This window comes from Biomphalaria glabrata, chromosome 3 (genome assembly GCF_947242115.1).
Source record: "Biomphalaria glabrata chromosome 3, xgBioGlab47.1, whole genome shotgun sequence".
NCBI classification, from domain to species: Eukaryota; Metazoa; Mollusca; class Gastropoda; family Planorbidae; genus Biomphalaria; species Biomphalaria glabrata.
Window position 1 is genome coordinate 11,284,349 of NC_074713.1, and position 23,408 is coordinate 11,307,756.

The 23,408-nt window shown below is 37.4% G+C and overlaps 1 protein-coding gene across 1 annotated transcript in view; it reads right to left on the reverse strand.

The window, feature by feature from the left end:
* The window catches only part of LOC106075381 (potassium voltage-gated channel subfamily H member 1-like), a 193,952-nt gene that overhangs the window by 24,344 nt on the left and 146,200 nt on the right, over positions 1 to 23,408 (reverse strand). Inside the window, exons 2-8 of the mRNA XM_056023610.1 lie at positions 13,582 to 13,812; positions 8,360 to 8,488; positions 7,929 to 8,050; positions 7,149 to 7,316; positions 5,673 to 5,900; positions 3,080 to 3,313; positions 2,027 to 2,210 (exon numbers count right to left, since the gene is read on the reverse strand). Coding sequence (XP_055879585.1) covers positions 2,027 to 2,210; positions 3,080 to 3,313; positions 5,673 to 5,900; positions 7,149 to 7,316; positions 7,929 to 8,050; positions 8,360 to 8,488; positions 13,582 to 13,812 — 1,296 coding nt within the window. The remainder of the gene's footprint in view (positions 1 to 2,026; positions 2,211 to 3,079; positions 3,314 to 5,672; positions 5,901 to 7,148; positions 7,317 to 7,928; positions 8,051 to 8,359; positions 8,489 to 13,581; positions 13,813 to 23,408) is intronic.

Here is a 23,408-nt window from a genome sequence, read left to right on the forward strand (position 1 = left end):
GAAAAAATTTCTCAACTCATTGGCCACATCGGGAAAACTCGAGGTCGACCGTTATATCGGTTTGAAAATGCCTCATTATCGAAAAATTAATTTTGGCTAGAATGTTTTATGAATGAAAATTTTCCATGACGTAAACGGGAAAAACGCTGCTTACGTCACTAGGCTTATCGCAGTACACTAAAATATTTCTTTGCAAACAAGAACGAGTTTTAAAGAACCATTAGAACTAATTATACATTTGCGCACCATCTTACTGTAGATTGATTTATTATAGAACTATGAAAGAAAAGTAATGAAATTAAATGTGCCGATGTATGATTAGTTATTGTGTTTTAAGTGCTTAATAAATTGTTTACTCTTTAATTGCGTAGAGTGGTGTAGATACCTTTTACATTGTTGTTTATTTTGCTGGTGACCTCCAGCTGTCTCGTTCTGTGCTCTCTTCTATGTCAGCTAAGGCAAGTTTGCGCCTAAACTGGTCTTTTAAGCGTTACGGTATTACGTCGACCACTTTTTAGCTCACCAAAAAAGACTGCCTTTGGCATACGTTCGTCTGAGATTCGTCTCCCATACAGGATACTGCTCTGTCCTGCGTAACTGTCGGACTTAAAGAATTCCATCTATACAAAGGACGCGGATACACATTTGAGACCAAACTAAAATCTGCTGCCGAGGACAGACGCAGACGCTAAAAGAAAATCTTAATCGATCACCGCGGACAATGGTTATGCTTGCCCTGTCTGTGGCAAAATATTTAGGTCACAGCTGCAATCCTCATTGATTTTCGGACTCGAAGACAAGCCTTATTATTATTTTGCTGGTGAGTTATTACCATGTGTTCATGCTTCGGTGTCTACTGTCCTGTACCAAAACAAAGGAAATGGTCATAACACAGCTTCTCTGCGCCTTACTTGCTCACACTAAACATGATATCCATCTAGCGGTCAACAAGTTTGCGTACGCTGCAGCCTCTTTTGATTTAATTATAAACCTCGGTAAAAAGCTTGGAGTTAGGGCGTGTTGACGGAAGGCCCAGGAGAGATCTGAATGGAGAGATCTGTAAAAGCAGGCCATATCCCTCCACGGGCTGTAGCACCACTGGGATGGATGGATGGATGACAAAAGACGGTATGAACTTCTTATAGTCCGACAGTCAGGCTGGGCAGGGTACGTATCCCGTATGGGGGACGAACATATTTTTCGGCGTAACAGAGGTGCCCCACGGAAACGTTTCTTTAGAAAACTAATGCAATGATTTAAGTCTATTAAGAAAAAATTTGCCATTTTACTTTGTCACAAAGTGCCTGTTTTACCCTATAACGTAGAGATTTGCGTCACTTGATGTTTCGTACTAAAGCCATAATGAATATATACTAATTCCATAATTAAATGTCTGAACGTTACCATCTGAGAAGTAACACTGCAAAGACTTTCTTCCAAGCCAATAATAGTAGGCCTACAATAGTTTTACGCAAAAGATGGATTGTAAAACTATAAGACGGATGTGAGATGTGGTTGGTCTAGACTATAGGAGGACTTAAGAGACTTTATATTTAATCGCCATGTGCAATTACATTTAGAACTAACAGAACACTAAAGCAACTCTTCAGATTAGTAGTCTTTATCTGATCGTTCATTTTCGTAATTACAACAATAGCCCAATAGTTTTACGCGAAAGAAGCAATGTAAAACGTTAAGACGTGAGCTGTGGTTTTCTATAGGCCTACTGTTGGGGGGACTTTCTATTCAAATCGCCATGTACAATTACATTGAGAACTGACAGAACGAAAAAGCAACTCTTTGGATTGAGTATTTACCCGATCGTTCATTTTCGTAATTACAACAATATTCCCAAAATTACTTCGGGTATATATCCTTCCTTCACAAATTATTCATCCGAGCGAGGCTCGGTCACCTGATATTATATATATATATAGGTCTGGTTCTATGTTGTGTAAATAGGAGGTGTTATTGTAATAATGCGGCAGGGGACATAAGTCTGATTCAGTGGCCCCATCCTACTTACCTCCTATGATCATCATGAAGACACAGAAGAGTTTCTCAGACTGGGTGTTGGCCGCCACATTGCCGAAGCCCACACCTGTCATACAGGACAAGGTGAAGTACAGGGCAGTCAGGTACCTCAGCTCTTTACCTGGCCCCCCAAGCAGGTCGTCATTGTTTGTACTGTTGGGCGCTATGAAGGGTTGCTGGGGAGCATCAGGATAGAAACCCATTTTAACATCATAACTAGTACATATGTGTGACGATTAAAAATACAAAACTCTTATTTTGTTTAAATCAAAGCATTCAGAAGCGTAGCAGGTCAAATATTTCGGAAGTCCTGGCCTCTATTTTTTATCTATTCGGCACACAAAATTTTCCGATTAACCTGATTTTGAGGGCTTTCAACAAAGAGGCGAAACAGGCTAGGTAAATAAAATATATTGTTCTGTTTCTTGTTCACTTTGTAGTCTGACGGAATTCAACAGAAAAACACCAAAAAAAAAAAAAAAAGCTAATGAGTTAGAAAACTAAGACTTTCTTTATGATTGGTAGAATGCTCCTAACAAAGAACAAAGGAATGGAACTGCCAACTTTAAACTCGAACTGGAAAGTCACAAGCAAAGGATTCAAGAAAGGTGCTAAATATATTAAAACCAAGCAAAGAAAATATACTAGCAATCATTTGACTGGCATCTAGTTGTAGCTGCAACACAACTTGTTAAGATGCTCTTGTGCCAGATCAAAGGATTCAAGTTGTGTACGAATTTTTCTTTGTTGAGTGCCAAAAGTACACAGCTGAGAATAAAGGAAAACAACACCAGAAGAATGGATCATTGAACCTATGATCTGATCCAATGAGTTTAGCATTTAGGATCTACAGCTACAATTGTACCAATAGGTTATTGATATTTTAAAAGTACTATTGATTTTCTCTAGTATGTCAAATGATTTAGGGAATTTTTGTTTTAGTACTTCAAATTTCAACAATTGACAATGTATTACTCTTCTCGTTTATCATAAATCTTTTTTTCTTTTTGACTTTTATGACTTCAAAATCAAACCAGTTCATTACCTTGGTAGTATTAGCTAGGACAGGCAGCCAGCCATAGTCCACTCCGTTGACCAGGTCAGACCATCCTATGTTGTACCAGATACAGGCGAACCAATGAGCGAAGAGGATGAACACCAGAATGAGCAGCACCAACATGGCTGCCCCATATTCCAGGTAATGGTCCAGTTTCCTGACCACGCGGCCCAGTCTCAGCAGACGTACAACTTTGAGTGCACTAAAGAGAGTACTAATGCCCTTGAAAGACAAGAAAAGAATTAAATTAAAAATGAAAATTAAATTATAGCTTATATATAGCGCTACTTTCATGCTTATAGCATGCTATGGTCCAATCTCATTTGTGGACCGGTGTGGGAGGGGGTATCTGGGAGAAGGTTTTTCCGTGCTTCCTTTAGGCGCTCAGAAAACACAACTCTGCTCGAGTCGGGTGTCGAGCCTCGAGACCCCTTCATAGATAGCCAAGGCAAGTTCAAGCGTACTTGGCCTCTACTACGCATCCCTCTATTTACATTTAGAGAACAACAAAATATTGAACCAGTTTCAAATAACAGATTCCGAACCATTCTGCTGGACTGGGTAAAAGTTTCTCCTTTCAGACCCCGCGGTTCATGTGGCCAACACTAGCTCTTACCCATTACAGCCGATATCGAACTCGCAACTCCTTGGTTTTGGAAGGCCAACGTGACATAATTGTATTTATGACAGACGTACAGGTGTGTCTGTCTGAGTCTAACCTTAGTGACGTGTAGGGAGGATCATTCATGACATGTTGGACTAATAGAGAGTTGTTGATAACATGATATGTTAGAGCATCTTGTTGTTTATAGTTGAATGAGTTATATGCTAGCAACTTGTAGACGTACGATCTATCTAATGGCGTGTAGTTTATTGATAATGCTAGTTACCTAATAGTTGCCTAATGGTTGCCTAAAAATATGGTGCTAACTAGCTTTTAATGTAAGTCTGTGTGGGAAGTACATTATAGAGTATATTATGTGAGAAACACTATGTGGAAAAAAACGAGCTTCCATTGTATGTTTATCCTATAGATTACAGACGTTATTTTATGTGTCAATCTAGTCATACGTGTTAACAAATGACTTAAATTCTGCCACTTGTCATTGGTTTTCCAAGCAGATTCAGGCAACACCATTCCATTTCTTTAATGGCACTAGGGAAGAAGGAGCACTTGTACGAACTTGTTCTAGAGTATGGGATAAGAAATGTGCCTCTATCTTTATGTCTTTCATTAGGTTTTGTTTTTGTATTGTACATTATGGTTCAGTGTTTTATGTATTATAGCTACTTAACTGTTTATTCATCTGTTCTGAAGTGCCTCTAAATTTAGATATTTTACTAAAGGTGTTACTCTAGTCAAATTTGAATATTCAGTTTGTTATAAATCTCACTGTTCTATTTTGTGTTTGTTCTAGTTTCTCTACATTTTCTTGAGTTAAAGAATCCTAAACCGAGAATGCGTATTCTTATATTGGCCTAACTAAAGTTAAATAGCATTTTTGTTTTATGTTCTTGTTTGATTTGTAAACATTTTTTAAAAAATAAACCCTATGTGTGAGACAAAGGAGCAGAAGCCACACATTGACACATCCAGTCAAGTCTAGACAAACAATACAAATAAAAGCGGAAACATCTAGTAAAGAAAAAAGAACAGACGCAATGAATGCTGGGAACACAGTGAATCAGTCTAAAGCTGAAGTTATGTGTAAGGTTTTGTTTGTGATTGTCCTTTGTTTGATTGCTGAATATCTGTGGCTTGGGTTGATTGTTGTAACATTACTGAAACAATGGAAACAGTGGAAAGAAATCAACAGAGATCTCATTTTTTTGTTTTGAACTTAAACGATTTCACCAACAAATACTCATAATTATTCGTTGTTTTTAAAATTGTTTTGTTAGTTTTTCCTGTTTCTTCTTTTTAGGGTGATTTTCATTTGCTTTTGTTTTTATTATTTGCTTCGATTATTATTTTATTCATTGCTAAAATGGGGCGTGGTAACCTCTGAACCGAGGAGTCTTGAAATCCGGATAAAGAAAATTTAACTTTGTGAAGGGTGAGGACAGCCCGTTAGTCCACATACCTGTAATGGATATCTAGCGTTGGGGGAAGTAAAGGCGATTGGTACGTTGAAGTCTGAAGGCAGACACTCCCACAACAATGGCACGACCTAAGTCCAGTAATGGTCAAAGTCATGGTATAAACTTCAGACACGGGGGGAAGAACTTGCGGTCCACGCCTGTTCTCTGAGAGAAATCTCTTTCATTGCTAGAAAGGATAAAGGGGGCGCCTTGCCCCTCCGATTCTACGAAACAGACTTTTCAATGGTTCGTTAAAAATATAACCCCCCGCCTCGGCCAATGAAAAAGATGAGCTTTACTTCATTTTTCACATGAATCGCAGGCACCTTAATCCCAAAAACACAAACTTTTATATGAATTTTAACAAACACAATATATATTTAAACGATAGTTTTAAAAACTATTTACAAGAAATACTAAAACACTAAAACTTATAGAATAAACTTAAACTAGAATCACCGAGAAGGTTTATTTTATGTTCGCTTTGCTCTGGACTTACATTATCAACATACTGGAATGCATTGAAGACGTCGTAAGGTAAGCAGGACAACAGGTCGATAACAAACCAGCTCTTGAGGTAGTTCATCCGTATGATCCTGGGGTCGGAGACCACTTCCCCGCTGGGGCCCACGAAGGTGGTGTGGAAGTTGAGCACAATGTCCACGAAGAAGACCACGTCCACCATGCTGTCTATGACCAGCAGAGGCAGCTGGTCCATGGTCTTGATCTGAGAGGTTTATAAGCACAAAGTCGATTTAACTTACTGTGACATAACGAGCAGGCACGCACGTCAATTAGAAACTTGGGAATACATTAAAATAGTGTGAGAATACCTGAAGAAATCGTGACAGAAGGATAAGTGGGACATGAACCGAGGACCTTTCACTCGGTTATTCAACCTAACGTAGGGTCCAGCTTGAACATATCACATGAACAAACTAATATGAAAGGCCTGATGACAATTGTATGAATCTAGGAAGTTTAGGCACTGGAAATTAAGGCACCGGACATTTATGCACCCGGAAATTTAGGCAACCGGAAATTTAGGCACTAGTGAATTTGAGACTTTTGACTAGGTGGAAATTAGCAACCGGAAAATTAGTCACTCTTTAATATAGACTTTAATTTTTAAGATAATTTTTTAAAAAATTACGTATATTTTATCCTTAGGCTATGGACCTAAAGTTTAGGGTGCCTAAATTCCCCGGTGTCAAAAAGTCTAAATTTCCAGACACCACTTTGTATGCATATTTTAGTACACGCAATTAAGTGTTTTGACTGAGAGTCATTCCCCCTACTGACATGTCAGCAGTTTTAGATATACGAGCAATGTGTAAACAATACTTAAAATAAGCTTAATAAAGGGAAAGCACAGTATACTCTTAACTCTAAACACAAGAATTATCTCCCTTTTCTATTTAAAAACAAAATTAAATAATTACCAATAAATAATTTTCTAACTCAGAGTTGTGAGTTAATTCAAGCTTTTATGATTCATTTTTTAGGGACAAAAGAATTGTGCAAAGTTTCAACTTAATCCGAGAATGGGAAGTGGGAGAAAAAACGTGTACACAATTTGTACTAGACGGTTTGTACTAGACGGTTTGTACTAGACGAGTTGACCAAAAAAAAAAATTTGATATAGTCTTTGTAAAAATGAAACATAATATAACATTTCTTTTGTCAGAGTTTTAAAGTTTCAAAATACATATTTTTAAAACAAAACTGAAAATTGCATTTTCTTTTCAACCCATTTTTTTTCTAGTCGTGACAGCAGAAAAATTAACCCGTACAAACCTAACATATTTATACAACAATTCTAGACATTGCAACATGCACACTAACAACAGAAAAGGATATCCACAACAAGAACAGCAAAGAGTTGTGTTTTTTTTAGACAACCAGGTAATTTACCAGAGTAGCACTGTTCTTTTATTTTTTACTGTTCACATATTAACCATTTCGCTCAACTGACCTTAAAAGCAGCGTTGTATGGCACCATGACGGCAGTATAGAAGGTCAAGACCAGAATGACCCAGTCCCAGACAGTCTTAAAGAGGCAATAGTGCAGAATGATGTGGGGAGGGGTCTTTGGGGCCTCAAGTCTGTATTGAGGCAATACATCAGCGCTTAGGTTCATCATCTGGGCAACAGATAAAAAGGAAATCATGTAGTTCAGTTTTGTAATCTTATCTCTCTTATCTTATAATTTACTAACGTTCTTTCCATTATAAGATTGTAATGTATCATAGACATTCTATAATGGATTTTCACTATTAAGTTAATAACAACAATCTTTGCTTAGATTCTAGTTTTTAAAATCCTGTTAATTGAGAGTTAAATTACAGTGAGGGTGGGGAAAGAAGAGAAAGAGATATGAATAAATGCAAGGGCGAACGAATGGAACCTTATAAAACCTTAAGAGAAAGTTTGTGAGAAACTCTGAAATAAAAGGACAATATAAACATTTTCTATATACATTTGCATTATTTCCCCTTCTCAAAGACATTTCTTAAATTAACTTTCCATTATCTATTATTCAACATTCCTATATATGTAAGATTACAATGTTGCTTGAAATTCAATTATCGATTCTTTAATTTGTTGGAAATGCCGGTTTGAAATACGGGGGCAGAAAACTAAAAATTAAGTTGATTCAAGCCACCTCGAATTGCCGTGTCCACCCTCCCACTGATCAGATTACAGGTGTGATTGCCTATCAATTATTCCCCTTGTTTTCAAGCCCAACACTTACATTGGCGAGCTGCGACGGTCTGGAACTGTCAAACTTTGTGCTGGGCTGATGGGAAGAGAATTGGAGCAGCGTTGACCTGTTTCGAGTGACCGACCTGGCCAGCCTGGCAAACTTACTTAAACCTGAGGGGGAGAAAGAATGAAATAGCCTTAGGCTAATGTTTGATTAAGTTTGTTACAAGAACGAAATGGACAAAGAAACTTTGCAAAAAAAAAAAAAACCTATTTTACAAATTTAAAGAAACAAGCGAGTTTTTTTTTATTGATTTAAAAAAAAAATGATTGCCAACATTAGGGTGCTTCATTTATAACGCTAGTAACTCAGCACCAGGCATCTTGATCCTTTAAGCCGGCTTTATAAAGCCAATAAAGTCTTCAGACTTGTATAATGTATAGATTTATGAGCCTTATATCTGTATTTGACAATGTTACCCTTTCCAGCTTCATCATCGATTGGTTGCTTCAGCGCCGTGATGTCCTTGAAAGTGCACATGAAGAGTACCACCTGGTCCTTCTCGTTCCGGATGGGCGCTACGTGTAACAGCAGCCATAGCGGAGTTCCTGTCCAAAATAAAATGTAATATTTAGCTTACGATTCTTGTAAATATAAAATCCTCCTTCCATAAAAAAAAATGAGAAAAAATAACGTTAACTTTTTAAGAATCACTTTAAAATAACAATTAACCAAGAGGTTGTTCTAATCCTTTGGAACTTTCGCAAGAAAGTTGTTGTAGTGGTGGTTTAAAGTTGTAGCGGTGTAGCTTAAAGTTGTAGCGCTTAGTTTAAAGTTGTAGCGGTGTAATTTAAAGTTGTTGCGGTGTAGTTTAAAGTTGTAGCGCTTAGTTTAAAGCTGTAGCGGTGTAGTTTAAAGTTGTAACGGTGTAGTTTAAAGTTGTAGCGCTTAGTTTAAAGTTGTAGCGATGTAATTTAAAGTTGTTGCGGTGTAGTATATCTCAAGCTACACAACATTGGTCACGTGTCTGTAGTTTTGAAGTGTAAACATGGTAAAGATGATTGACTAATTAGAGAAGTGAGCAGAAGAGAGGTGGATGATGGATCCAGTGGCGTAGCTAGGAATTGGCCATCATTTGGGGGCCCGTGGGGCTTAAACTCTTTGAGGGCCCCTGCATTTTGAAATTCGACATCATGACACGAGATAATGGCGTAATATTTAATATTTAATGTAATAAAAAATTGGAACACTCATATGGGGCCCTCCCTCAAGTGGGGGAGGGGGATTTTCAAATTCTCCCCCTTCCAACACCCTAGCTACGCCACTGGATGGATCGAATTTGATAGTTACGTTGTTTGGTTGGATTGCAGCGTTCCCTTTTAAACCTTTCGATCTATAGGGCAGATGCTAGTAAAGTTCATCTGGTTCTATGGCCAACGGCTAATGAGGGTCTAATATTGCAGCACAACGACCAACGACTTTTATTTTCCTCAATCTAAATCAGCTACCCATTACAGTTGGATGGACTCAGTGCGTCTAAAAAATCTCGGAATAAAAAATCCCAGTCTACACAGAGGTTCGAACCCGGGAACTCTCGCGCTTCACCACTCAGCCACCAAGCCAAATCCAGACATGTATATTTTGTAGAAACAGTCACTGAATTCTCTTTGATTTCAAATCTTGTAGAGAGTGAAGGGTGAGAGCGAGCTTGAGGTAGCCTATGTTCAGTGGAGAACAATAGCTCGTAGCCACGTCACAAGTAACCTCTCCGGTCAGTGTTAAGGCCTGATATGCAGATTGGTCTCGATCCACGTGACCAATGGTGACGATACAGATCTTGATAACTCTTCTGACTTTAAGGCTCTTTTGGGGGACCTCTATGGTAAAGTCAGATGTAACTTGATAACTGCAACGGTGCTACTCTATATTGCCAGGCAGGAGGTCTGTGGTTCGAGTCCTCATTAGGGCCAAATTGTTTTCACCATCTTTTTTCAAGACCTAACGTACCCTTGTGCTGCTGTGTTACATGCCTCGTCGCTTCCTCGTTTGATCGTTTGCTACAGTTCTAAAGATTCGAACCCAAACCTATGTCTCCTCGATTCAGTACATAACTGCACAAGAATTTGGATTTATAGAATGACAGCAAATTACAAATACATTTATGTTTTCAGTAGCAAACTTAGTATTCGTGGACGAGACTTTTATATGAAAGTTATTTGATATTTGTTACCAGTGTAAGACTAAGTATGTGTTTACAACTAGCAAAATGTTTGTTTCTATTTCCATTGTACCGCTGCACTTGAAGATTTAACTACTTTCAATAGTAAACAAGGTTACAAAAGACAGTTTGTGTGGAAACACAAACTCAAAATCGGCCCCCGAAGTAAAATGTTTTACATAATTCGGATAATCCTTCAGAGTTGAAGTGTACTTCCTAGTCCAAACCTCCCGCAGGACGACGGGGGATGGGAGCAGTCAGGGTTTGAACCTTCGATCGTCGATAAATCCAAACGACAGTCCAGCGCGCAAACCGCACGACCAGTGGTCCACCCAGACCCAGGTAGGCTTCAATATTTTCAGAAAGAACATCCGAATGAAATTATATCAAAGACAAATGAGAGATAAGAATGGAGAAAGAAGGTTAACAGATCTTGTGTAGTGCCCCAACCGTCCCGCAGATCAAAGGATACGTGAAAGTGAATGTAAAGTTAGATGTGAACCTGGCCTAACTAGTTTGTGGTCTATAGGGCAGATGATGTAAAGTTCATCTGTTTTTGTGGCCTACGGTTAACGAGGGTGTCATGTAGCCAGCACAACGACCAACCGCCTTTGCTTTTCCCCAACTAATGTCAGGTACCCATTAGAGCTGGGTAGACTCAGAAGTTGAAAATCCTAGTCTTCACCAGGATTCGAACCCGGGACCCTCGGTTCGAACTAAATAAGTTAATTGTTTTGAAAAGGCTCAATCTCATATTCAAATCCTCAATAAAACAAAAACAAAAAATTTCCGCTATTTAGAAAAAATGTTCACGAAAATGATGTTTATAAGATTACTATTTGTCTTAAATTAGGTCTAACATATAATGCATACTAATTAGCTTTTCTTATAAAAAACTGCTTGCATAATTTATTTTAAAAAATTAGAATTTTCGCTTTCAGGAAAAAAAAAAGTAGCCGTTGCATCAGAACTTTGAATGGTCTAAAATATTGTGATGTCGGATTTTCAATATCTCTTCTAGTTTACGAGATCTAAACGGGACAGACGGACAGACGGACAGACGGACAGACATTTCGCACAAAACTAATAGCGTCTTTTCCCCTTTCGGGGGCCGCTAAAGACAATAAAAATTAATTTGGTTTAATAAAGACATTTTCTATGCTGAAAGGTTTAAACCAAATAAAAGTCTTTAACCTACAAAATACCTTTGTATAATAAATTTAAGAAGTTTACTTTCGCACACTGCAGAGTAATCTTTCCAATGTTATCTTTTTTGTTATCTGTATTTATATCTAAACCGTTATAGTTCTAGTAGTTATGCTGAGGTGGACAATAATAGTCAAACTGAATTTCCATTTGTTCTGACCAATACAATTACTGAATCTGAAAGTCTACTTACTGTTCTTCTTATACAGTGCTAAAGTCTACTCACTGTTCTTCTTATACAGTCATAAAGTCTACTCACTGTTCTTCTTATACAGTAATAAAGTCTACTCACTGTTCTTCTTATACAGTAATAAAGTCTACTTACTGTTCTTCTTATACAGTAATAAAGTCTACTCACTGTTCTTCTTATACAGTGCTAAAGTCTACTCACTGTTCTTCTTATACAGTCATAAAGTCTACTCACTGTTCCTCTTATACAGTGCTAAAGTCTACTCACTGTTCTTCTTATACAGTGCTAAAGTCTACTCACTGTTCTTCTTATACAGTAATAAAGTCTACTCACTGTTCTTCTTATACAGTCATAAAGTCTACTCACTGTTCCTCGTATACAGTAATAAAGTCTACTCACTGTTCCTCTTATACAGTACTAAAGTCTACTCACTGTTCTTCTTATATAGTAATAAAGTCTACTTACTGTTCTTCTTATACAGTAATAAAGTCTACTTACTGTTCTTCTTATACAGTCATAAAGTCTACTCACTGTTCTTCTTATACAGTGCTAAAGTCTACTCACTGTTCTTCTTATACAGTCATAAAGTCTACTCACTGTTCCTCTTATACAGTGCTAAAGTCTACTCACTGTTCTTCTTATACAGTACTAAAGTCTACTCACTGTTCTTCTTATACAGTAATAAAGTCTACTTACTGTTCTTCTTATACAGTCATAAAGTCTACTCACTGTTCTTCTTATACAGTGCTAAAGTCTACTCACTGTTCTTCTTATACAGTGCTAAAGTCTACTCACTGTTCTTCTTATACAGTACTAAAGTCTACTCACTGTTCTTCTTATACAGTGCTAAAGTCTACTCACTGTTCTTCTTATACAGTAATAAAGTCTACTCACTGTTCTTCTTATACAGTCATAAAGTCTACTCACTGTTCCTCTTATACAGTGCTAAAGTCTACTCACTGTTCTTCTTATACAGTAATAAAGTCTACTTAATGTTCTTCTTATACAGTACTAAAGTCTACTTACTGTTCTTCTTATACAGTACTAAAGTCTACTCACTGTTCTTCTTATACAGTAATAAAGTCTACTCACTGTTCTTCTTATACAGTAATAAAGTCTACTCACTGTTCTTCTTATACAGTAATAAAGTCTACTTACTGTTCTTCTTATACAGTGCTAAAGTCTACTTACTGTTCTTCTTATACAGTAATAAAGTCTACTCACTGTTCTTCTTATACAGTACTAAAGTCTACTCACTGTTCTTCTTATACAGTACTAAAGTCTACTCACTGTTCTTCTTATACAGTACTAAAGTCTACTCACTGTTCTTCTTATACAGTAATAAAGTCTACTTACTGTTCTGTTCTTCTTATACAGTACTAAAGTCTACTCACTGTTCTTCTTATACAGTAATAAAGTCTACTTACTGTTCTTCTTATACAGTACTAAAGTCTACTTACTGTTCCTCTTATACAGTGCTAAAGTCTACTCACTGTTCTTCTTATACAGTAATAAAGTCTACTCACTGTTCTTCTTATACAGTAATAAAGTCTACTTACTGTTCTTCTTATACAGTACTAAAGTCTACTTACTGTTCTTCTTATACAGTGCTAAAGTCTACTCACTGTTCTTCTTATACAGTAATAAAGTCTACTCACTGTTCTTCTTATACAGTAATAAAGTCTACTTACTGTTATTCTTATACAGTGCTAAAGTCTACTTACTGTTCTTCTTATACAGTAATAAAGTCTACTCACTGTTCTTCTTATACAGTAATAAAGTCTACTTACTGTTCTTCTTATACAGTGCTAAAGTCTACTCACTGTTCTTCTTATACAGTAATAAAGTCTACTCACTGTTCTTCTTATACAGTACTAAAGTCTACTCACTGTTCTTCTTATACAGTGCTAAAGTCTACTCACTGTTCTTCTTATACAGTAATAAAGTCTACTTACTGTTCTTCTTATACAGAACTAAAGTCTACTCACTGTTCTTCTTATACAGTCATAAAGTCTACTCACTGTTCTTCTTATACAGTCATAAAGTCTACTCACTGTTCTTCTTATACAGTGCTAAAGTCTACTCACTGTTCTTCTTATACAGTAATATCTCGACTTGATCGTGCTGCAACTTCTCAAAGCAGTTCTCCACCTTCTTGACAGTTTCCTTGTCCGTGAGTTCCCCGTACATAAAACTGCACGTGCTGGACTTCTGCATGACTTCAGCTCTGTTGTAGCCCGCCAATTTACAAAAGCCATCATTCATGTACACTATAGGGTAGTCCACAATACGAGCGTTGGCCAATAGAAAACTGTTGTCTGTGAAGATAGACAGAAATACCTTAGTGACTTGGTGAGATTAAGTCCCAAGATATACATAAACATTTTTCTGTTGTAAGACTAAGGGACACTACCTTAGTGACTTTGTGAGATTAAGTCCCAAGATATACATAAACATTTTACTGTTGTAAGACTAAGGGACAAACCCCCTTTCTATATAAAACACAATTAAAACAACCAATTAATTTACATATTTGGTTAATGTTTTGATTGATTCACGTGTTGTCACAGACAATGAATATTTATACAAAATTTCAACTTCATCCCACAATGAGAACTGGAAGAAATAACGTGTTCAAGATTTGTACCAAGCAGACAGAGCGAATTGATATAAGATAGGTAATGCAATTAAATACATACATTTGTCATCCTGTGATTTCTAATGATTGTGTGAGATTATAGTAGCACAGAAAGTAGAGTGTAATAGAGACTATAATTAGCTTCAATACATTTCTTCATTCTTTATAAATATATGTATTTCTTTCTGGTGTACAGCAGAATCCATAAAACAAATTACAAATCCATAGGCCTACAATTAGTTGTTAAACATCTTTAAATTTGACATCAATATTATTTTGAATTTAATTACAGTTTGCTCCAGACATTAATTACCTGTAAGTTATAAGACTGAAAGAGACGTGAGTGGTATTTGTTTTCTTTACTAAGAGATGATGTACTGACGTTCTGAAAACTAGATCTCTGTTCCCCCATGTAGTTTGTAGTGAACTTTACAGTACGTATACAAATAATACAAATGTCTTGTGTCTCTTCACATTTTCTTCTTGGCGTTTGCAAATGAAAGAGTTATGGGCTTTCTCGCGCATCTAACTGTATTTTGGCATGCGAGAGATATACTGAGTATGGAGACATAACCTTTTTTAAAATCTTAGCCGTCCTGCTTCTCTACTGTGTTATTTTCTTTATTCAGATAAAATCAGGCCCCCACCTACATAGTCTTTATCATAGTAGGGAACGGACTCAGGCACTGGCCTCTCCGTCTCGTTCCGGGCATGCAATGGGCTCAACAGTTCAGGACTGACTTCACACATTGGGCTCGTTGTGTCGGACTCGATCACAGACCAAGATCAAGACGCCGTTCGGCTCAAATAAAAAGTACAGACGTTCCTTCAAAATAAAAGATAATTAAATCCATGTACTAATGTATGCGTGCATATTAATTGGAGGCTCAAACTTTCTAGATCTAGTTTTCCTGGCTGGTCAAGCCAATTTGCTTCATGCTCTAATGGCACATGAGAAAAAGGAGCACTTGCTCGAATGTGTTGTAGCATATGGAATAAGAAATGTGTCTTTATCTGTGTATCTTTCTGAGCATTTTATTTGGTTGTGTTTTTGTATTTGTAAGTTATGGTTCAGTGTTTTATGTATTATAGCTACTTTACTTTTTAGTTTTCTGTCCTGAAGTGTTTCTAAATTAAGAGACTTTACTAATAGCGTTACTCTATTGTCTAGTGCAATGTGAATAATTGTTTGTTAGAAAATCTCACTGCTCTATTTTACATCAGTGGTAGTTACTATTGTACTATTGACAACCTATTCTTTTCTATCACAGGATCGGTTAAGGATCGCAAACGCAGTAATATTCTTATAGCTTTAAAAGCAACCAATCTTCTTCTGTAAGATTTTCACTATTTTTTTCAGTTAAGTAAAAAAAAAAAATACAATTGATTGGCGGTTTTCATCGATAATGACTACACTATAAATAGCTCGCTCTTTGGTGTCTCCGGTGTACTGAAGGAACAGCTGATATGCTATGTTGTTTTTTGTTAGAAAGTAAAAGATAATTTGTAAGTCCGTATTAGCATCACAGAATCAACGTTTGTTTTTATAAGCTCTTCTTTTTTATAGCACACAATCATTTCAATATAGAGGAAGTACTCGACTCTATGACTTTAAAAACAAGGTTACAAGAACAGTTTGTGTGGAGACACAAACTCAAAATCGGCCCCCGAAGTGGTCCACCCAGGCAGGTAAAAAGGCAGGTTTCAATATTTTCAGAAAGAATATCAGAATGAAATTCTATCAAAGACAAATGACAGAGAAGAATGGAGAGAAAAGGTTGACGGATCTTGTGTGGTGTCCCAGCGGTCCACAGACCAAAGGATAGGTGAAAGTGAATGTGAAGTTAGATGTGAACCTGGCCTAACTGATGTTAGATGAGTATCTAATTGATCTAATTGTTTTGTAAAGGGCCAATCTCTTATTCTAATCCTCATGGAAAAAATTTTCGTAAAAAAAAAAATAGTTAAGTGTACTATTTCTGAATAGTACTGCAGTTCACGCGATAATATGAAAACCTACTTATTACTTGTTCTTTTAAATTATGTCCAACTTATATGCATATTAAATAGATTTTTTTTCTCTTAAAAAAAAAAGTTAACATTTTTTTTTGGTAAATGTAGTAGTTAGTAGGACAGAACTTACATAACGTAGCAATACAAATGTAAATAAAATAATATTTTAAACAAAAAGTCTAAAACCATTTGCATAAATCTGTTACAAATGTGGTATATGGTCATCTCCCATAACCCTCCGTATTTGATATTATGAATAGTGAATAGTTGTAGAAGTGGTGTATTTAAAAAAAAAAAACTGCTTGCATAGGGAATTTAAAAAATTAGATTTTTTGCTTTAAGAAAAGAAAAAAGTAGCCGTTGCATCAGAACTTTGAATGTAATAAAATATTATGATGTCGGATTTTCACTATCTTTTCTAGTTTACGAGATGTAATCGGGAAGGACGGACGGACAGAAATTTCACATAAAATTAATATCGTCTTTTCCCCTTTCGGGAGCCGCTAAAAATTAAAGAGATTTATCGAAAGCAAGTTGGATCATAGGAGGGGCGGTAGCTGTAATTCTTCAGGTTCTAAAATTGTATTATCTGGCACGAATTTGTTGCATTTAATTAAAGATTTTGGAAAATTCAGAATTGATAAGAATCTTTTTAGTATAAGTTCTCTTTTACCTTTTCTAAATCTCAGATTCTTTCAAGTGTATTAGTAATGTATCAACTACACCTAAGAAACAACAGAGCCCTACTTCATGTGCACTCTTTTACCACAACATGTATGTTTCTGAACTTTGCAAGACTAATACTAGTTCTGTAACAAGACGTAATGAATAAGATCAATGACATAAATATCAACGTATTTAGAAAGAATATTTTTCGAAGATATTTTTTTTATTTGGGGTTTGCACTTAGGCTCACTTTAACCTAAATCAGTCGTGGGGCGCATTTTTTCAGAAGTGGTATCTAAGGAAAAAATCAGCTGTGTTTGCAATATAGTTATGGTCTATACATAAGGTTAGGTTTACAAGGGATTAGGGGATTGAAATTGCACTCCCCCACTCAAGGGTTCTGGATTCGCTAACGTAGAAGGGGGTGTCGATAGGGCGCCATTTAGTAAAGGCTGGAATTAAGTTCGCATACAACGCTTAATTTGAAACGGTCTAATTTGGCTACTGTCCGCTCTATGGAGGGGAATAGTACTTTGCAGATTTAAATGAAGTGAAATACAATAGTTTTTTTTTTTTTTTTAAGGAAACCTCTTGCCTGTTTTGTGGTTTATATAAGCTATTGAAAATTCAACGAAGATAAAGCAACAAAAGTTTTTGAGTGAAGACTGATAAAGATTGAATGGTTAACAAATTATTGGTCAACAATTTTTTAAATAAATAGCTGCTGATTTGTTGATGTATCTGTAACTTTTCACTTTACTCTAGATATAATAATATTATTATACATCACGATTGATAATTATGAGACATTTTAAAAAGGCTGTAGTTTCCCTTTGAAGTTGATTGGCCTTAATCAATTGCACAATAGAAAACACTTCTGGCTTATGTTATTACGTCTGAGGTAGCCTTAGTCTTTCATTTTTATTTATTAACATTACAAATTAAAAGACATTAACATTGGTTTATATTTCCATTCACAGGTTGGCGATGTGTTCAATCTCCTACTCTAATCAGCTGTTACAAAGCAACAAAGGCTACCGTATAATTGTTCTTATGGTGAAACCTGACGAACAATAATAAATTAATCAATTAAAACTATGATTGTATTCACAGGAGAATTAGAAAGTAAAAAATAATTGTTTTGAGAGCCAATAAAAAATCTATATACGTACAAAGGTTAGAGACAGTTCCTCTGTTATATTAAACTTAGTGAAACGTCGGAGGAATTTAATTTGATAGAACACAAATGTCTAGGAGAAGCGGGACTTAATATATTTATATCTGTAATGAAATTTGAAGTGGTTCTCAACTCAGACAATTCTTAAAAGAGTTTATTCTTTTCACAATATTGATGGCCTCACGCCATAACGAGACCTTGTATCCATGGGATATCAGCGATGAAACAAGAGACCTTTTTCAACTTATCAACGGGGTCTATCTCGCGACAATCATCTCTATCCTCGGCATCCTTGGCAACATGGTCAACATCCTGGTCTTTCACAGACAAGGTCTGCGGAGTCCCATCAACATCAGTTTCATGATGCTGGCACTGTCAGACCTCTGCAGTCTCTTGACGCTGCTGTGGTACAATATTTGCGGCAACTCTTCTGTGATTCATTCCGACTCGGTCTTTTTCTTTCCTGAAGTGAAGCACCTCACGGCTGGTTTTCCCCACGGATGCTTCTCTCGCATTTCATCATGGGTCACAGTTTTCATCCTGACAGAAAGATGCGTGTGCCTGGCATTTCCGCTGACAGTTAAAAACATCGTGACTCCAAAAAGAACTGTAATTATGATTGGTGTCGTCTACCTAGTTATGATTATGTCTTTAGTTCCCATATATTATACAAAATACCTTGACTGGAAATGGTATCCAGAACTAAATGAGTCTCGCATTGGTATGGTCATGTTAGAAGGTTCTCAAGATCTCGATGGGGTGAGCTCATCTCTGTACAGCTCGTACATGATCTCGGCCTTTCTCGCAGTGACCGCTATGACCTTTCTTCTTCTCCTGCTCTACAAGTCACAGACACAGTGGAGACTTGACAACGTTAAAGGCACCAAATTTAAAGAGAAGATGGCAGGCCGGGACGGGACTATCGTCAAAATCGTTCTCGTGGAAGGTTTTCTTTTCACAGTAACCTACAGCGCATCTGCTCTCGTTCTGCTGATAAACATACTGGAACCAGAATTCAGCTATGTTGGCAGATTGTCGAATTTGTATTTCGCGGCATTCTCCGTCAGTTTTTTGCTGGATGACATTAACTCTAGCCTTCACATTGTCTTGTATTTCAAAATGAGTTCCAACTTCAGAGCAGCTTTCTTTGACCTTTTTGATATACGCAGAGTTCTCAAAAATTGGAATTAAATTGTACGAAAATACCTTAAACTTAGTATAATAGGTTGTTACAATGCGAGTTCTTTTAATTGTTGATGATTTCTATGCAGTTTCAATATATTTATTATACATATACTGTTAAATACAACTCCAACGTCTACAAACTTTATACTATATGTTCTACAAGTTCTCACTACAAGTACTTGATGTACTTTCGAGCTCCAAGTTCTATCTAACTCTCTCTACAAGCTCCAAGTTCTATCTAACTCTCTCTACAAGCTCCAAGTTCTATCTAACTCTCTCTACAAGCTCCAAATTCTATCTAACTCTCTCTACAAGCTCCAAGATCTATCAAACTCTCTCTACAAGCTCCAAGATCTATCAAACTCTCTCTACAAGCTCCAAGTTCTATCTAACTCTCTCTACAAGCTCCAAGTTCTATCAAACTCTCTCTACAAGCTCCAAGTTCTATCTAACTCTCTCTACCATCTCCAAGTTCTAACTAACTTGCCCTTACAAAATGAGACCTTACAGACTTTTTTTTACTCCACCCTTATATTTTCACATGTACCTGTTCAGACACAGCACGTAGTCACTCGCGTCTCACAGTCATCTACCAACAAACATCTTTCTCTCGTATATAGGTACCTCAAAAAAAAAACAACAACACCAAATCGTCAGTCGATCACTGAATCAAACAAAGAGCTAATATATGCATACTTTATGATTTTATTTTCGAGAATATTGTTGCCGTCAAGTTTCATGTTCACAGACAAAAGCATTTGAATGCATCATTTATTTAAGTGTCCAAATGTCTTGAGTGGACATGACATCATACCTGAGATACTTGACGTATTGGGGATTTTCACACTAAAAGTTATTCACAGTAATTTTCTTTTCGTTTAAACGTAGATTTGTAAGATCCCGTGTACGTCTTTCATGCGATAAGATTCAGCACAACACACCTGCCTTAGAGCTGTGGGCAACACACCTACTGCCTTAGAGCTGTGGGGCTCATAAACGACCTAAAGCTTCCAGTCTTCATCAGGATACAAACTCGTGACCCTTCGGTTTCAAACGTATCCAAGTGCTTAACCACCCGGTTACAACGCCCCCAGAGGCAGCCTTAGTAGTACGCGATATAAACATTATTCAGTAATGTTTCAATGTTCCTTATAATTTAGATTTCCCTTTGGTTCCAACTACAGACACTTTTTAACGAGTTTAAAGCCAGGATGCATTCCCAAGAAATCAAAACAAAAAACAGCATTCCATAGTTGCACCCAAATAACGAAATCCTAGAACTATGGAACGCCGAAGAATCAAATTCGTTGGTTATTTAAACTACACTTAATTGTTATATGTTTTGTGTAAGTGTTGTATACAGGCGGATTTGTCCAACAGAGCTGACTCTACAAGTTGACGGAATTGGCTCATCTTTCTATAGCCCAGATGTTTACACCGCTCAGCAATATCTTTCCCTCGATTAGGTAGCCCAGAGGTTTATACCATTTAACGTTATGGTGTGTGTGTGTGTTTCTATGGTAACAGTGAGAAGAGGTTAGAGATCGGTTGTGAATGATGAAAGATAAGTGGTATTGCCGTCAGCAGTCTTAGTTAGGGGAGACGACTCCAGAACGCAAGACTGAAAAGTTGTTATTTAAATTATTTCAGATTTTATAAGTTTTTACGATATAATACGCCTACAGCGGTTTAGTTGTCTAACAACAGTTTGGTGCTACAAGTCAACTACCGTCCACAACACTCAGCACACCTTCCTTCAGTTAGGTAGCCATGAGGATTACATCATCAACACTCCCCCTCAGTTAGGTAGCCATAAGGCTTACATATCTCATCAACACTCCCCCTCAGTTAGGTAGCCATGAGGCTTACATATCTCATCAACACTCCTCCCTCAGTTAGGTAGCCATGAGGCTTACATATCTCATCAACACTCCCCCCTCAGTTAGGTAGCCATGAGGCTTACATATCTCATCAACACTCCTCCCTCAGTTAGGTAGCCATGAGGCTTACATATCTCATCAACACTCCTCCCTCAGTTAGGTAGCCATGAGGCTTACATATCTCATCAACACTCCCCCCTCAGTTAGGTAGCCATGAGGCTTACATATCTCATCAACACTCCCCCCTCAGTTAGGTAGCCATGAGGCTTACATATCTCATCAACACTCCCCCCTCAGTTAGGTAGCCATGAGGCTTACATATCTCATCAACACTCCCCCCTCAGTTAGGTAGCCATGAGGCTTACATATCTCATCAACACTCCCCCCTCAGTTAGGTAGCCATGAGGCTTACATATCTCATCAACACTCCCCCCTCAGTTAGGTAGCCATGAGGCTTACATATCTCATCAACACTCCCCCCTCAGTTAGGTAGCCATGAGGCTTACATATCTCATCCACACTCCCTCCCTCAGTTAGGTAGCCATGAGGCTTACATATCTCATCAACACTCCGCCCTCAGTTAGGTAGCCATCCCAGAAGTATACAACGTTCAGTGACACCCCTCCCTTTGGTAACCTAAAGGTTTACATCGCTCAGTGACACCCCTCTCTTTGGTAACCTAAAGGTTTACATCGCTCAGTGACACCCCTCCCTTAGGTAACCTAAAGGTTTACATCGCTTAGCGACACCCCTCCCTTAGGTAACCTAAAGGTTTACATCGCTCAGCGACACATCTCCCTTAGGTAACCTAAAGGTTTACATCGCTCAGCGACACATCTCCCTTAGGTAACCTAAAGGTTTACATCGCTCATCGACACATCTCCCTTAGGTAACCTAAAGGTTTACATCGCTCAGCGACACCCCTCCCTTAGGTAACCTAAAGGTTTACATCGCTTAGCAACACCTACTGCCCTTTGGTAACCTAAAGGTTTAAATCACTCAGCGGCACACACCCATACATACATATATAAATACACAATAAAATAATGTCATCTAAAAAGTCTTTCAAATAGTCCATGTTAGAAGCAGGCGTGACCAATCAATTGCCCAACATATTTCCCACGGCCTCCTGTTTTATAAGGAGCTCTTGGAAATCTCCTGAAGTTGCAAAATATGCGAAAAAGTCCTAGAAATCTGAAATAAAGATAACAAGGTTACAAAGACAGTTTGTGTGGAAACACAAACTAAAAGTCAGCCCTCGAAGTGGGCCACCCAGGTAGGTAAAAAGGCAGGTTTCAATATTTTCAGAAAAAAAACATCAGATTGAAATTCTATCAAAGGCAAATGACAAAGAAGAATGGAGAAGGATGACAGAAAAAAATGGAGAAAGAAGGTTGACAGATAATGTGTGGTGCCCCAGCGGTCCAGCAGACCTAAGGATAGGTGAAAGTGAATGTGCAGTTAATTGTGAACCTGACCTAACTGATGTCTTATAATGAATATCTAATTGATCTAATTGTTTTGTAAATGGCCAATCTCTTATTTCTCTAGAAAAAAAAACATTTCCAGATAAGATAAGATAATTTTTATTGATCCAATCAAATGGAAATTCAGTTTGACTACAGTTGACAACCTCAGCGTTAACTACTGTATCAATAACATTATAGATGCGACTACGAACAACATTCACACACGAAACACATACACACTCACAACCAGCGCTTTGTGAATTAGACTTCTATGAACTTCTCGATGATGACAGATGATCTTGTAACACTCTGACACATTTTATCCGTATCCTTATCCAAACTGGGCTCCGCCTGATCTGTTTTAGTTGTCTACCACACAGACGTTTCTTCTCGTCATGTACCGTGGACTAGTGTAGACAGACGTTTTTTCTGATAATGAACTGTTTCAGCCAGATAGCACCATGTCACATGCCACGGCCGTAAATTGAGCTTTACTGAATTAATAGCACGATCTGACAACAGCACAAAAGGGTTGTTATTAAATGTTTTACTATTATTCTAGCTCAGGGGTTCTCAACCGTTGAGTCGCGACCCCCTTGGGTCGCCTAAGACCATTGAAAATATGGTTTGTTATTGTCCATTCTTCTATTGCTGTATGTGTGAGTGTGTGTGTGTGTGTGGGGGGGGGTCGCAGCAGAGTTGGGAATTGTCAAAAGGGGTCACCGAGCATAAAAAGTTGAGAACCGCTGTAATCTAGCTGATCTGGACACAGTGGATAGGTTTAAAGCCAATTTCTACTTCCTGGCCACTTGGTCAAAACTTTTTGACTTGACTCTTTATGGAACACCCATAAGGATTTCATCTCTACACTTAATTTATTTCATCG